Genomic DNA, 15440 nt, shown 5'->3' with positions numbered 1-15440 from the left:
AGTGCCCGAGTACCCGTCACAGCCCATCCGAGTGCCCGTCACAGCCCATCCGAGTACCCGTCACAGCCCATCCGAGTACCCGTCACAGCCCATCCGAGTACCCGTCACAGCCCATCTGAGTACCCGAGTACCTTTCACAGTTCATCTGAGTACCCGAGTACCTGTCACCAGCCTGTCAGAGTATCAGAGTACCTATTTGCAGACCATGCCTCAGAATACACGTTGAGGTGTTATCTTTCCAAAATGGGGTCATTTTGTGGGTAATTCCATTGTCCTGGTGCTCCAGGACCTTCAAAAGTTTGATAGGTAGGAACGAAATGAGATGTGCAATTTATGCTCCTAGAACGCCTGAAGGTACTACTTCCATGTTGGACCTCTGTATATGGCCAGGCTGTGTAAAAGTCTCACACATGTGGTATCGCAATACTCAGGAGGAGTAGCAGAATGTGTTTTGGGGTGTAATTTTTGCTATATACATGCTATGTGTTAGAAATATTTTATAAAAAAATAAAAAATAAAAAGATTTTCATTTTCTTTCCACGTTTTCTGAAGACTTGTGTAAAAAAATTAACCATTTAAAAGACTCATAATGCTTCATAGAATATATTTTGGGGTGTTTGTTTTCCAAAATGGGGTAATTTCATGGGTAATTCCATTGTCCTGGTGCTCCAGGGCCTTCACAAATGTAATAGGTCGTTAGGAAATTAGAGGTGTCTTTTATGCTCCTAAAACCCCTTACGGTGCTCCCTGCATGTTGGACCTCTCTGTGTGGCCAGCCTGTGTAAAAGTCCCACACATGTGGTATCGCCATAGTTGGGAAGAGTTTCGGAATGTATTTTGGGGTGTAAGTGGAAGTATGCATATGCTGTGTATGAGAAATAACTTGACAATTTTGTAAAAAAAATAAAATAAATAATAAAAAAAAAACTTTCCCCAAGAATTGTGGGAAAAATTACAACTTGAAAAACTCACGATGCCTCTTACTAAATACATTGGACTGTCTACTTTTCAAAAAGGGGTCATTTGGGGGGTATTTGTACTTTCCTGACATTTCAGAGCCTCAAGAAATGAGATCGGCCGTCAGTGCATCAGGTGTGATCAATTTTCAATGATTTGCACCATAGCTTGTAGACTAACTTTCAAAGAGACTAAATATCATCCACTAATTTGGGTTATTTTTACCAAAGAGATGTAGCAGTATAAATTTTGGCCCAAATTTATGAACAAAAATTACTTATTTGGAAAATTTTCGCTCTTTTTTCACTTATATCTCAAAAAATAAAAAACCCAGTGGTGATTAAATACCAAAAGAAAGCTCTATTTTTATGGAAAAATAATAAATTTGTTTGGGTACAGTGTTGCATGACTAAGTAATTGGCATTCAAAGTCTGAGCGCTGAAAGCTAAAAATTGGTCTGGGAAGGAAGGGTGTATAAATGCCCTGTATTGAAGTGGTTAATTATACTAGGAGAGAGGATGAGGAGGAAAAAAAAATATGTCCCCCTGTAAGCCATTCAGCAGTGTGACTACTCTGATTCCCTACCAATTCAGGTCTATTGAACAGCAGCTGAGACTTCAGAATGTCTCTACACTTGCTTAGGGCTGTCGGAAATATAAAATACATCTACAAAATCTTTTATAATAAATATAATTTAATCTACATTGCAGTGCCTGTCAATACAACAGATACGAGGCTGCACATGGCTAGCAAAAACTACCCAGCGCAGGCTGATGTATTGTAAAATGGGTCAGCGTCGCATCAGACACTGGAATTTTTATTTTTTAATCCTGGTGGGTGGGGGAAGGCATAACTTTTTACCTACACCTTAAGCCAGTGCTGTAAAAAATCAGCAATTGTTTTTAGATAAAAGGTGTACAAAAGGCAGAGCAAATAATTGATTTCTACTTTGTTTTAAAAAAAATTAAACTGTCACATTTTTATATTAAGTGCCCAAAACGCAAAAAGTAGACATACAATAGTTAGTTACTGCTTAGTGCTCTAAAACAATAAGCCAATTGTTGTTTTGTCAATGAACAGAAGCTAACAGTAGGAGGAAAAATTTAATTATTTAGCAGCTGAAATAAATCACACCAATTATTGCTAGAATAAAATGCCACATTCACTGAAAAGAAACCAAGATCACCTACCCTTCATTTTGATTTAAGCACCTGTATGCCAACTTGATCCACAGCTGAATACCTTGAGGGTTATCAAGCACGCTTGCTTCCAGGTTAGAAATGTCATCAGTCTCATTTGTGAAATACCTGACATCATCTGTAGTGACAACACCATCATGAATAGGAACCTTTGTTTTGAGCTCTGGGGAACTTGATGGAACTGTAGGTGAAAAAAATGGGACAAGAAATATCAGATCAGCTGTTGACCTCCAAAAAGTATTGCTAGAAAAGCAATGCTAGCACAAGCATGTCAATGATATGCATCATGGCTTTCTTTATGGTCATCTATGGAGCGACAAGGTGAAGAATGCAAGGTTTGGATAATCCTATGTCCTCTATAGCATGTTTTTTTGTTCCAAGAAATGTTTCTTTTTTGCTAATATATTAGATTTATATAAAAAAAATAAAAAAATGCAAGGTTTATTAAGAAAATTTGATAATAGGAAAGCTAGTGATACAAGCACTTTCAACAGCAAATCAACCAGTCACTGGTTTCATTTCTACAGAGTGGTTTTGGAAACACTAGCTCTCAAACCAATTTTTTTTCTTTGTTCTGGCTTAGATGGGAAATCGCTAAGGTTTTTGTCTGTAGGGGAGAATTTCTCTGACTCCCTGTCCTGGAGACATAACCATGAGATGTGACTCGCCATTATCACGAGAAAAGCACCCCATGGTTTTGGTTTTATATGCCCTGAGAATACATTAAAAGTGGAAATTATTCCAGGAAATCACTTGACATACGCACATAAATCTGGATCTGTTTTTGCCCGAAGCTTACAATATCTCGCACCATTATATGGAACTAGCCCAGCATATGACTTTCTCTTGGGTATATTGTTTTTATATCACTGTTGAATCATGATCCAAGGAACTTCTCTTGGCTTACAGATCAGAAAGGAACCTTTTCCCTGTTAGAGCAAATTGGATCACACTTTACAATGTTCTTATAGCCTCCCTAGCGGTAATCCCGAGTGTGGCTCAGGTTGGGAATTTACTAGCAGGAGCGGTAACCCCGAGCCAGACTCGGGATCGCATCGCTGGATGCAGGGAGGACACATGGAGAGTTACTTACCTTGTCCCCTGGATCCAGCGATGTCCCCCGCGCTGTGTGATCGAGCTGTCCTCCGCTCGATTCACAGTGCCGAATGCCGCCGAGCTCCATTCCCTTCGACATTACAGCGCACGGAGCGGAGAACGGCAGCAAATTCAAAAAAGTAAAAACACACAAAACAGACAGCACTGTAATTTTACAGATTACAGTACTGTATTACAAAATTACACACCCCTTTGTCCCTAGTGGTCTGTGCAGTGCCCTGCATGCACTTTTATATAAATACTGTTTTTTCTGCCTGGAATTTGGAGATTGTTCATAGCAACCAGAAAGTGTCCCTTTTTCAGTGTTTTAGGATTTGATTACATTATTGAACAATTTTTATTATTCTTTATTATATTATAAACTTTATCATACCCGGGATGTCTGCTAGACTCTGGCTTGAAGAGATTTAAGAGCGTTATTCCTAAGAATTACAGGACTACAAAATAAAACGCCAGATTTCCATACAAAATAATTGTACCGCTTTCAGCACCTAATTCCAGACTGAATCATACCGCCAGGCAGGTTAAAGAGTTTGTCAAGTGTAAAATAGCTTCTGCGGGAGGGGCCATGATCCGTCTCCGACGTCAGCCGTGGAGATCACGTGACCTCCCGCAGAAGCAAGGTAGCGGAGCTGTAAAGCGGTCGCGAGTCATGTGCCCCATGTGACAGCTCTAAAAAGCTACAACGCTTGTTTTTACAAAAGGACTTACATAGTGTGGTGTGCTAGCCTCTAATAGAGGGGCTGGCAGTGACAACTGTAGGTTTTTAATTTTTAATAGTAGTGGCAGGGGGGCGTAGACGGAGACAGAGAGAGGGAGCCGACAGGCAGGAAGGAGGGTGAAAGGAGAGAGAGGAGAGCAGATAGGACAGCTACGTATGACGGAGGGATGTACTCTAACCACGGTGGTCAGGGCTGGACAACCCTGTTATCGTGGTCAGTTTTTTTTTTTTTTTTTTTTTTACAGTTTAGTGGTGGGCAGATTACACAGCACAAGCACTGTGTAATCTGCTTTAAGGAACCAGAATCTGAACTATTTTTTGGGTTAACATTCCTCTGGATCAAATGCCGCTTTTGAGTTTATGCAAGATTTTGATCTGTTTATTTACTTTTCTATTGGTTGAACTCAATGAACTGTCTAACATAACTTGGTATTTACAAATCAATCTTACCACAGTTAACTGCTTTTGTAGTCTCTTCATCACTGCTGCTACTATCTGAAACAGGTTTTTTCCAGTACATAGGCTTCCATTTCCTCTTATCTTTATATGTAGTGTGTGGGGGGACTGTGAAAAACAAGATTACAGAAATATTAAATCACGATTGCACTAAATTAAAATCAATATATCAAAAGGAACAAAAAAAAAAAAAATGGATGTAAAATAGGTTTATTTTTCTCTAATACAAATTTATCTTCACTGGATGAAGAGATATAAAACACATTTGTGTTTTGAACGGAGAACAGTCTTACAAAGAAGACTGTTGATTTACCTATTTAAAAGGTGTTGTAAAGGCTTTTTTTTTTTCAATAGTAATGCACAGTGCAGCCCCAAACCTCCTCTTCTGGGGTTCCCTACCAGTGCTCATGGTCCCTCTAAGCACATACCCATAGCCACTTGCTATGGTAGCACACCTGCAGACTCACTCCCGAGCTGGGCTGTGTGCAACTATAGAAGCAAAGTGTGGCTCAGTCTCCCTGCTCACAAGATTTGAGGAGGGGGAGAGAGATCAACCTATTCTCAAACTTTAAATGGGTAAGAAGCCTTGCTCGCTGGCCTGGAGTCGGGGCGTGGAACGTGAGCTCCAGGGGGGGGGGGGGGGGGGGGAGAGGGGGAGAGGGGGAGAGAGGGAGAGAGAGAGAGAGAGAGAGAGAGAGAGAGAGAGAGAGAGAGAGAGAGGGGGGGAGAGGAGGAGCCATTATAAGTGAGGTGGATGCTTAGTCGGTTATAGACCAGATGTTCAAGGGGTTTGGATAAGAGGGGGGGGCAAGGAGATGTGGCGTAGGTTAAGATTGGATGGGTCCAGTGAGGGCTTTTTAAGTATGGGTCTGACAAGTGCATGTTTTAGAGAGTTGGGGAAGATGACAGAAGAGAGGGAGAGATTGAAGACATTGGTTAGAGAGTGTAGCATAAAGCCAGAGGGTGAATGTAGCATTTGCAAGGGAACAGGAACCAGAGGGCAGGTGGTAAAGTGGATGTTAGCAAGTAGTTTAACAACCTTGTCTATAATGGTGGGGTTGAAAGAGGGAAATAATGATTGTATCTGCGGACATGAAGTGTAAAGCGTGGAGGGCATCCGAACAGTAGAGATCTCCTTGTGACTTGTATCAATCTTCTTTTTGAAGTGATTGGCGATTGCCTGGGCAGTGAGTGAGTTGGCGGGTGGAGGACTTAGTAGAGAGTTGAAGGGGACGGGATAAGTTGTTTATGAGAGTGATGAACTAGGTCTGCTTGGCAGCAAGGAGGCTGGAATTGTATCTTTGGAGGGCAGATATATATTGGTTGAAATCTGAGTCTTAGGCCACAGGCGCTCATAAGCACAACTATGTTTTTTCAGACTTCTACTGGTATCATCCGTTTGCCAAGGCTGAAGGGGACGGGGCCTGATTCTGTGTGTAGTGAGCGTGGCCAGTGAGTCTAGTGAGGCTAGAAGCTAGGCGTTGTAGACAGAAGTGGCTAGGTTGGTGCATGATAGGGGTGAGATTTTGTCGTAGAGGTTGTTGATAGAGTAGAGAAGGGTTGAGATGACGTAGGTTTCTGCAAGTAACTTTTAGGCAGCTGGAGGCAGAGGAGGTGGAGAGGGAGAGAGTGAAACTAATAAAGGAGGTGATCAGAGAGGGAATGGATAATTAGAGGTTGCATGGAGTGCAAAGGTGAGAAAAAAAACAAGGTCAAGGGTATTGCCTTCACAGTGAGTAGGAGCACGTATCCACTGCTTCAGGTCAAAGGAGGAGGTTAGGTTGAGAAGTTTGGAAGTGGCAGGAGTGTTATTAATAGGAATGTTGAAGTCCCCGACAACGATTGTGGGGATTTCAGAAGAAAGTAGGGTAGCCAGGCAAAGAAGTCATCAAAAAAAGGTTGATACTGGTCCAGGGGGCCTGTAGATCACAGCTATCCTTAGAGAAACTGGAGTGAAAAGACGAATGCAGTGAACTTCGAAAGAGGAGAGTGACAGAGAGGGAGGTGGTTTAAGTACCTGAAAGGTGCTATGTGGGGCTAGGATTTTGACACCTCCTCCCTTACATCCATTGGATCTGGGGGATCGAGTCCAGAGAAGACAACCATGGGATAGGGCAGAAGACGCAGTGATGGATTCATGAAGCCAACTTTTGGTAAGGGCGAATAGATTAAATGAGTTGGCGATAAAGAGGTCATGGAGAGATGCGAGTTTGTTATAGAGCAGGAATTCCAAATGGCACAAGAGAAAGGAAGTCTGGTCTTGGGAAGACTAGAAATGGGAACTAAAGTGTGTTGATTGCGGCTGCTGCCAGAGGGTGCAGGGCAATGGGTGCATGGGGCACAGTTAAGTGGAGGCCCGGGGTTTGGGGATAAATCTCCAGAGGTTAGGAGGAGGGTGAGGGAGGCAATATGGGAGTGGGATTTATATGAAAGGACATGCCCCAGGGTCATGGGGATTTTTTGTGTGTGGGGATTTAGAATTAGCAGAAGTTAGTGGGTGCAGTAATAAAGAGAGGACATAAGTAAGGGTGATATATATGCTGTGGGAGGAAAAGAGTGGTGAAGGAAAGATAATTTAAGGATAGTGGACAGAGCTGTCAAAAAGGAGTGTTAGAGAATGCATGTTACAAGGAGAAAGAGCTGAAGGGGGTAAACTAGGTCACCTGATGTCTGCTTTTTGCATTAGCTGAAATGCAGAGTCAAAAGTGTTCCTGCTTATAGAAATAGTCCAGTTCCAAACAATGAGATGGAATAGGTGAATTGCAGAACAGGAAACACTTTGCCCAAAAAAGCGTTAGGATTTACAAACAATAATCCCTACTGAATTTAAAAGGTAGAAAAAAAACAAAAAAAAAAAACTTACCGTGATTTCGGCTCTCATTGACATGACTCACAAGAAGAACTGACATCAGATCCATTGACATGCGATCCCGGTTAACTCCAAAAAGCCGGTCAACGTATTTTTCTGGAAAGAAGTTGGAACATTTCAGACATAGAAGGACATATCACGACATCCGATTATAACTTGCCTGAGAAAAGACAGTTGGAGTACAGTGTAGTTCTAATTGGTTGCTATGGGGCATATACAGCCAGTTCTTAGTCCGGAAATGAAATATTTAGGCTTATTTTGACCTACGTTTGGGAATGGCTAGGATTGGAGAAAACTATTGGATTGGAAACTACTGATTGTGTTTAAAAGTTATATTACATAACTACACAAGACAGAGAATGGGGGTGGGGGGAATATATGTTCCAATTTTAAAGGACAGGTTACAAGGTCATAAAGAAATCTGAAAAAAATTGTGATTGCTACCTGGGCATGTGTAGAGCAGGGAGTATCAAGTGATGGGGGGGGGAGGAACAAAAAAAGAAAAAGAAAAAAAGAAAGAAAAGAGGAAGAAAGAAATTTGTATTTCGATTACTATCTTTTTCTTGGTGTTGAGGGCTTTAAGCAACAGTTGGATGAAAAATTGCAGGTTCACCCCACATATAACCACCTCTCTAACCAGCATGCTTTACGGCAAATCTAAAAACCCTATATTTCTTTCCTTGACCAGAAACAGTCAGGACATTTAAAAACAGCCTGTGGAGGTGGGCAATAAGCACTGATAGATGGAAGAACATTTTGGGAACCCTCTGAGGAATCAATGCCCAAATCTTAGGCAGAAGAGGTAAAGCCCTAGCACAACCACAACCTGAAAAACTCTGAGGCATCAGTTGAAGCCTGATCAACCTGGTACAACATAGCAAATATACACACAGAAGATCAAGTAGAGGTTCTAAAAAAGCTGCACAACAGAAGCTTGATCAGAAAGAGGCTCCTCATCCTTCAGAGAACAGGTACGAGAAATGAACAAGTGAATCCAACTAGCAATCATGGATAGCAAAGCAGAAGGCTCCTTTTGGCCCAGTAGGGCAAAGTTCAAAGTGAACCCGACTTTCGGATAGAGGTCATGACAGCAATAAAAAAAAAGCTCACAGCCTGTACCACATTCAGACAAAAAGGAGAGCTTGTTCCTACTGAGCAAAGGTGTAATTTCCCATGTATACTCTTCTTGAGGTAGGCATCCAGGGACTTCCCGCAGAGGGGTTCACCTTCAAACAGCATCCCTTCTTTTCTTAAAGGCTGGTCTAGCAGACCAGCCTTTCAGAATTCTTTGCATCTGTAAAGACTGAAGTACAATACAACAACTGATGTAAGACAGGTCCAACTGACATTGAAAGGAGGGGTTAACTAATGCCATTAGGGTTCTTAGTCAGATGCCTGGACCAGACCCAGGGCGTGAGACTGGATCTACTTCGAGGAACTTTTTGGAGAAATCCCTGTCAATGGCATACTGTTCCACAGAGCACTCAGCAGGAACATAAACCTTTTCTGGAGGTTTCCAATCTTCACACAAAACATCCATCACTAAGCCATGAATGGAAAAATACACGAGGAGTTTTTTTTTCAGTTTCCTCGCACCCATGCTTGTCACTTTCAGGCCTTCAGGCATAGCAGAGTCTAGCTTAAGACATCTGAGCACTCAATCTATAAGCATGAAAATAGGATTTTTACATCATACTTACCTGTAAAATTCTTTTGAGTACATCATGGGACCCAGAGTCAGGCTAATATTCATTACCTGCTGGGTTATACATCATTAGGTGAATGGACACTGGTAGACCAAAGGTCTTAACACAGGAAGTGACCCCCTATATATCCCCTCCCATACAGGAAGTACATTAGTTTTGTAGCAAGCACTACATTTTCAAACAAGAGGGGAGGGATCTCTGTGTCCCATGGAGTACTCAAAAGGATTTTACAGGTAAGTAGGACGTAAAAATACTATTTTCTATTTCATACATCATGGGATACAAAGTCAGGCTAATATTACCTACTGGGACTTCCCAGAGCAATAGACTTGGGAGGGAGACACCCTGCCAAACAATAGCCATCAGAACTTATACGGCAGCCCGCAGCACACTGCGGCCGAAAGCAGAATCCCTGGTTGCTCGAACATCCACTTGATAAAATTTTGTGAACGTATGCAATGAAGACCAGGTAGCAACCTTACAAATCTGAGCCACATATACCCAATGGCAAAAAGCCCAGGGGGTTCCTACACCCCTGGTAGAGTGAGCTCTCACCCTAAAGGAAGGAGCTTTATGTTTCAGACCGTAGGCCTGAATGACCAACTGACAGACCCAATTGGCAATGGATGCTGCTTGTCCCTTCTTGGGTCCTTTAGGAAAAAAGAAAAAAAAAAAGTCTGATCCTCGGATCTTCGCAGATCGAAACAAATAAACCTTGACTGCCCAACAATGTCCAAAGAATGCAATCGTCTCTCTTCCACCTAACGAGGCTGAGCAAAAAAAGGCAAAATAATGAAAGGTCGACAGGTCGTAGCACGACTGTCATGGTAAAGGATCAAGAATGGTTCCCTGCATGAAAGGGTCGCCAACTCAACACCCTTCTAGCTGAGGTGATTGTAGGAAGGCTAACTTGCATGACAGCAAGTCTAAGGCTCGGTTCACACAGTGGGCGACGCGAGGCGACACGACTTGCCGTGCCGCGACCTGACAAGTCGCCCCCGTTTTGTACTACGGAACCGTTCTAAGAGGAGCGACTCGAGTCGCTCCGACTTAGAAAAAAGGTTCCTGTACTACTTTTGGGCGACCTCGGGCGACTTGCATTGACTTCTATACAGAAGTCATTTGAAAGTCGCCGCTGAGGTCGCGGCGCGGCAAGTCATGTCGCCTCGCATCGCCCCCTGTGTGAACCGAGCCTAATGGTATTTCCTTATTAGATTAAAATGGTTGTTTCTCTAACACAGACAGCACCAATTTCAAGTCCCAAGGACACATAGGGTGACCTAATAGGGATAGCAAGCGAGTTGCCCTTTGCATAAAGGGCCTTTGGAAGAATACAGATAGGGCCTAAACCTTTCTCCCAATCACATATTTCTGAGGATGCCATTTTCTGGCTTCACACAAAGCAATAAGTCTTCCATACCTTATGATAAATCTCCCTAGCATTCTCTAGAGTCCCAAGATGCCAGGGTCCTTTAACACCCTTGCTTCAATAGCCGCGAACTTAGAGACTGTAAATTAGGGTGGAATATAGGACCTTGAGGACAGTAGATTGGGGAGACGTGGAAGCCTCCTTAGCCCGTCTATTGTCAGTCTCACAATCTCCGGGAACCAGGGCCTTCTGGCCCAGGCTGGTGCCACCAGAATGACTGGAACCCCCCGTCTCCGAATCCTGCGCAACAACTGTGGAAGAGAAAAGGATCAGAGGGAAAGCATAAACCAGGGAGTACTGGCTCCATGGAAATATCAGAGCATCTGCTCCAATTGCCAGAGGATCTCTTGTTAGAGACAAAAACTTCTGTAGCTTGTGTTTGAACCTGGATGCCAGTAGGTCGACCTCTGGCCATCCCCAACGTTAGCAAATTTCCTGTAATACCACTGGTTTCCCCCAGGCAGATCTGCTGGCTGAGATATACTGCCTTCCAGTTCTCTACTCCCGGGATATGGACTGCTGATATAATTGGCACGTTCCTCTGCCCAGGCTAGTATGTAGTTCACCTCCTTCAGAGCTGAACTCCTAGTAAAGCCTTGGTGGTCTATATAGGCCACTGCCATGGAATTGTCAGACTAAACCCTGATGGGGCAGTTCTGAAGCTCCACCGTCCAGGACAGTAGGAGCGAGATGTACTGCCCGTAAGTCTTGGATGTTGATAGGCAGGGTCTGCTCTGTCCCTGACCATTTCCCCTGAGCTGTGAGCCCGTCTAGGGTCGCTCCACAGCCTGAGAAAGACTGGTATCTAGAGTCCGTACTCCAAGTTACCGGGAGAAAGGATTTTCCTTTTTGAAGGTTATGATCCTGCAACCACTAGTTTGGGCATAAGCATGCCTGAGCAGATAAGCACATTGGATAATCCGGACCTTTTCTTCCTGTGTACCAAGCCAACAGGATGTCTTGTTGTAAGGGCCTGGAATGGAACTGGGCATAGGGCACTGCCTCAAAGGAGGATACCATACTCCCTAGAAGACTCATACACAGTGCCAAATGGAGGGTTGTCTGGTGCCCCTTATCTGACACACCTGATCCTTCAGGGCACAGATCCTTACGCTTGGACTGTGTTTAGGATCAGACCTAAATACTTTAGACTTTGAGCTGGTCTCAAGGCTGACTTTTTGGTATTTACGATTCAGCCTAAGCTTTTTAAATACCGCACTGTGTATATTATGCTCTGTTCTAAAGCCTGTACTGAGTGATCTTTGAGCAGGAGGTCGTCAAGATACCCAAGCACCAGGATCCCTTGGACCCTTAAAAGACCCAGTACTGGTGCTAGGACCTTTGTGAACACCCAGGGAACGGTAGCAAGCCCGAAGGGTAGAGCCACAAATTGAAAATTACGTTCCTCTACTGCAAAACGTAGGAACCTCTGATGAGTCTGAAAGATAGGCATGTGTAAGTACGCAGCCTTTACATTGATGGAGGCTATAAAGTATACCCACTGGAGTGAGGTTACTACTGAGCGAACAGACTCCATCCGAAAAGGACTGTATCAATAGATACTTTTTCAGGGACCTTAGGTCCAAAATGGGCCTCGTGTTTGTTTGGTTTCTGAACCGTAAACAGGTTTGAGTAAAACCCTGTGCCCCTTTCGAAACAAAGGAACCTTGACAATAACTCCTTGGATGCACTAGATAATGTAGTACCTGAAGCAATAGGATTTTAATAACCGCTTACCTGTAATAAAAAAAAAAATCGTTGAAGTACATCACGGGACACAGTGGCATAGTAGTTACTATGTGGGTTATAAACCACCTTCAGGTGATGGACACTGGCACATCCTAAATTAAAAAGTGCACTCCCTATATAACCCCTCCCACTGGTGGGAGTACCTCAGTTTTGTAGCACAGCAATACATGTGTATACCAAAGAAAGGGAGGGACCTCTGTGTCACGTGATGTACTTCAAAGAAAAGGATTTTACAGGTAAGCCTATTTTCTTATCGTACATCATGGGACACAGAGCCATAGTAGTTACTATGTGGGATGTCCAATACCAATGCCAACTGAAGGGAGGGAGACAACAAAAGTAGGGTAACAAGAGACTAGAGGACTCAAACTGCAGTCTACAGTACATATCGCCCAAAGGCTAGACAATCTGGTAAATGTACTGAAAACTAAGTTGCAGCCTTGTAGATCTGAGCCATGGAGGCTTGGTGATGCACTGCCCAAGAAGTAGTAACAGCCCTGGAGAAGAGTGCTTTAATATGAAAAGGAGGAATTTTCCTCTTTAAACCATAGGGAATGTATAAAATCAATGAAAAACTGATCCCACTGAAAAACCAAGGCATCCGTTCAGTACGCCATGGGATCCCTTGCCCTTGACACAAAGTTGTTGATCGTGTTGTTGAACCTGGATGCAAACTGATCCACGTCCGGAACTCCCCATTTTTGGCATATTGACAAAAAAATATCAGGGTGAAGGGACCATTCTCCCGGGAAAAATTGTGGGTAACTCAATTAGTTCACCTGCCAATTCTCTATCCCTGGAATGAAAATTGCTCATAGGTAAGGAATGTCGGTTTCCCAAGATAGAATGTGATCCACCTCTATCTGGGCTGCACGACTTCTCATGCCCCCTTGTTGATTGATATAGGCCATAGCTGTGACATTATCGGATTGGATCCTGATAGGACCAGTCTGTAGTCTGAGCATCCAGGCCAGCCCAGAAGGCTGGCATCTGTTACCATCTTCTAGGTAACTGGTAGAAAGGATCTTCCTTTCTGAAGACTCTTTGATATCAACCACTGAGGCTCTGACGCACTCTGGGGGATAAACACATTGGTCCAGAGCTTGGACCTTCTAGATCAGTGGTCAAGTTGACAGGATACTGTTTTGCAGCAGTCTTGAATGAAACTGTGCATAAGGAACGGCCTCAAAGAAGCCACCATCTTTTTCTCAATAATTTCATGCAAAATCTAATAGGATTCTTTGTCTTGATCAACTGAATCAGTTCACTTATGGAACCGATCCTTTCCTGAGGCAAGAACACTCTTCTGAGCTGTATCTATGATCAGCTCCAAGTACTGCCATCTCCTTGAAAGTTTTAAGAAGATTTATCTAGGTTGAGAATCCAACCTAGGTATTCCAGGTTAAGCTTACCGTGGTGACCAAACTTTGGATTTAAAGCAGGCTACCGATTGATCAGTAGATTGTCTAGGTAGGCTAGTAACATTATACTTTGAGTCCTAGCTCAAGTTATAACGTTACTCCAGGCTAAAGGAGGAACCAGGAACTTTGTAAAACACTTGAGGTGCAGTAGCTAGACCGAAGGCAGAGCTAAAAACTGGAAATGAAGCTTTTCTACCTAGAAGCATAAAAATGTATGGTGGGGAACAAAAATGGGACATGGAAAAGCATCCTTGATGTCGATTGACGCCAAAAAGTTCTCCCCCTTGTAGGATGGAGACTTCTGATCGTATTGACTCCATGCGAAAAGAATGGATATTCAAACCCGGTTTAGATCTCTGAGATCTAAAATGGGTCTGACATCTTGTACGGTTTTTGAACCGTGAAAAGGTTTGAATAAATCCCTCAACCTTGCTCTACCAAGGGGACCACCGATATCACTCAGACAAGAGATGATTCGAAGCTAGAAAGACTTTTTACTGGATCTCTGGGAACGTTAGATCTGGCAAAACGAGGAGACGGGAATCCTCTGAACTTTAGTTTGTAACTTAGAGAAATTGAGGAAGCCACCCATCTGTCTTGACATTGTTCCAGCCAGACCCTTGAAAACTGTAGAAGCCTTCCCTCCACTCGAGCGAGCAGGGGTGCTTTTTCATAAGGCTTTAGTATCTTGTTTTGTGGGTTATCTCCACCAGGTCTTCTTTTGACCCTGGGACTGACCCTGAGGTTTACCTCCTGAAACCCAACGGTGGAGACCGTCATAACTGCCTGGAGGCATATGCCCCTGACACTGGAGAAGAAGCACATTTAAAAAGAAAAATACTAAAACTTCTCCTTAACCGGAAAAAGGGGAACTTTTCCCATTAGAAATTCTATGGATATACTATCCAGATCGTCTCCAAATTCCACCCTAAAAAGGCAAACAGCTTTTTGCATGGTGCTTCGGCTGACCATTTTTCAACCATAGGGTTCTATGCACATGTACCAGCCCTAGCATAAGCCATAAGGCCTGGAGAATAGAATCTTTCATAGAGCATCAACGGTAAAACAGAACGCTTCGGATATGCCGGCCAAATCCTGGGCCTGCTGATAAGGAATAAAAAAATATTTTTTTTTTAAACCAGGAACTCCAACTTCTCTATCTGTTGGACCCTTAGCATATGAGCATTGTCTACTGGACAAGTCCGTTTTTTTCTTTACAGAGGATGTAGCAGCGTTAATTGCTGGAACTCCCCTTAAAACCCTTCCTCCATTGAATAAAGTATTGAGATTTTTTTCAGAGGAAAAAACTATTTATCTAGGTGCTCTCAGAATACATAAGCTTTCTTAGCCATGAATGGATAAGAAAAAAAATGAACAGATTGGGGGGGGGGGGGGGGGGGGTTTAGTAAACCCAAAGCAGTAGTGGGCTCATCGACTGACAACATTACTGGTAGTAAAAATGTGGAGCGGACCAATTTAGTGAGCCCGATACTCCACATCAGGTTCTTCGGAAGAGGAGACAGCCAGCCGCCTTTTCCTGGTTTGAGAGAAATTCGTCATCTCTTGCATCTTGTTCCTCAGTATGAGGGTCCTGAGCAATGGACAGGGACCTGTTACGCTTAGTCCCACTCTGAGATGCGATTAAAAGCATCAAACAAAATTTTGCTTCAAGCTTAAAAAGGTTGAAGGGAAAAAAAAAGAAAACCTCCTTAGTAATATACACAGGGGCTGGAGTGTTTAAGAGCAGCTGCAACACTTGCCCCTCCTGATGGCTCACTCTGACCAGCCATATTACTCTTAGGGGAGGATGCCATCTT

The 15440-nt window shown here is 43.3% G+C and overlaps 1 protein-coding gene across 2 annotated transcripts in view; it reads right to left on the bottom strand.

Annotated features, from left to right (window-relative positions):
- ZFC3H1 (zinc finger C3H1-type containing) overlaps nt 1-15440 on the bottom strand; it is a 156083-nt gene that overhangs the window by 41995 nt on the left and 98648 nt on the right. For both annotated transcript variants that reach the window (XM_077468543.1, XM_077468544.1), the window contains exons 19-21: nt 7313-7414; nt 4444-4557; nt 2148-2337 (exon numbers count right to left, since the gene is read on the bottom strand). In XM_077468543.1, coding sequence (XP_077324669.1) covers nt 2148-2337; nt 4444-4557; nt 7313-7414 — 406 coding nt within the window. The remainder of the gene's footprint in view (nt 1-2147; nt 2338-4443; nt 4558-7312; nt 7415-15440) is intronic.

This window comes from Lithobates pipiens, unplaced genomic scaffold (assembly GCF_037356315.1).
Source record: "Lithobates pipiens isolate NorthernLeopardFrog02 unplaced genomic scaffold, aLitPip1_a1.2 Scaffold_8, whole genome shotgun sequence".
In the NCBI taxonomy this organism is placed as follows: domain Eukaryota; kingdom Metazoa; phylum Chordata; class Amphibia; order Anura; family Ranidae; genus Lithobates; species Lithobates pipiens.
Note: the sequence above shows the minus strand (reverse complement) of the source record. Positions and strands in the feature narration are given on the sequence as shown.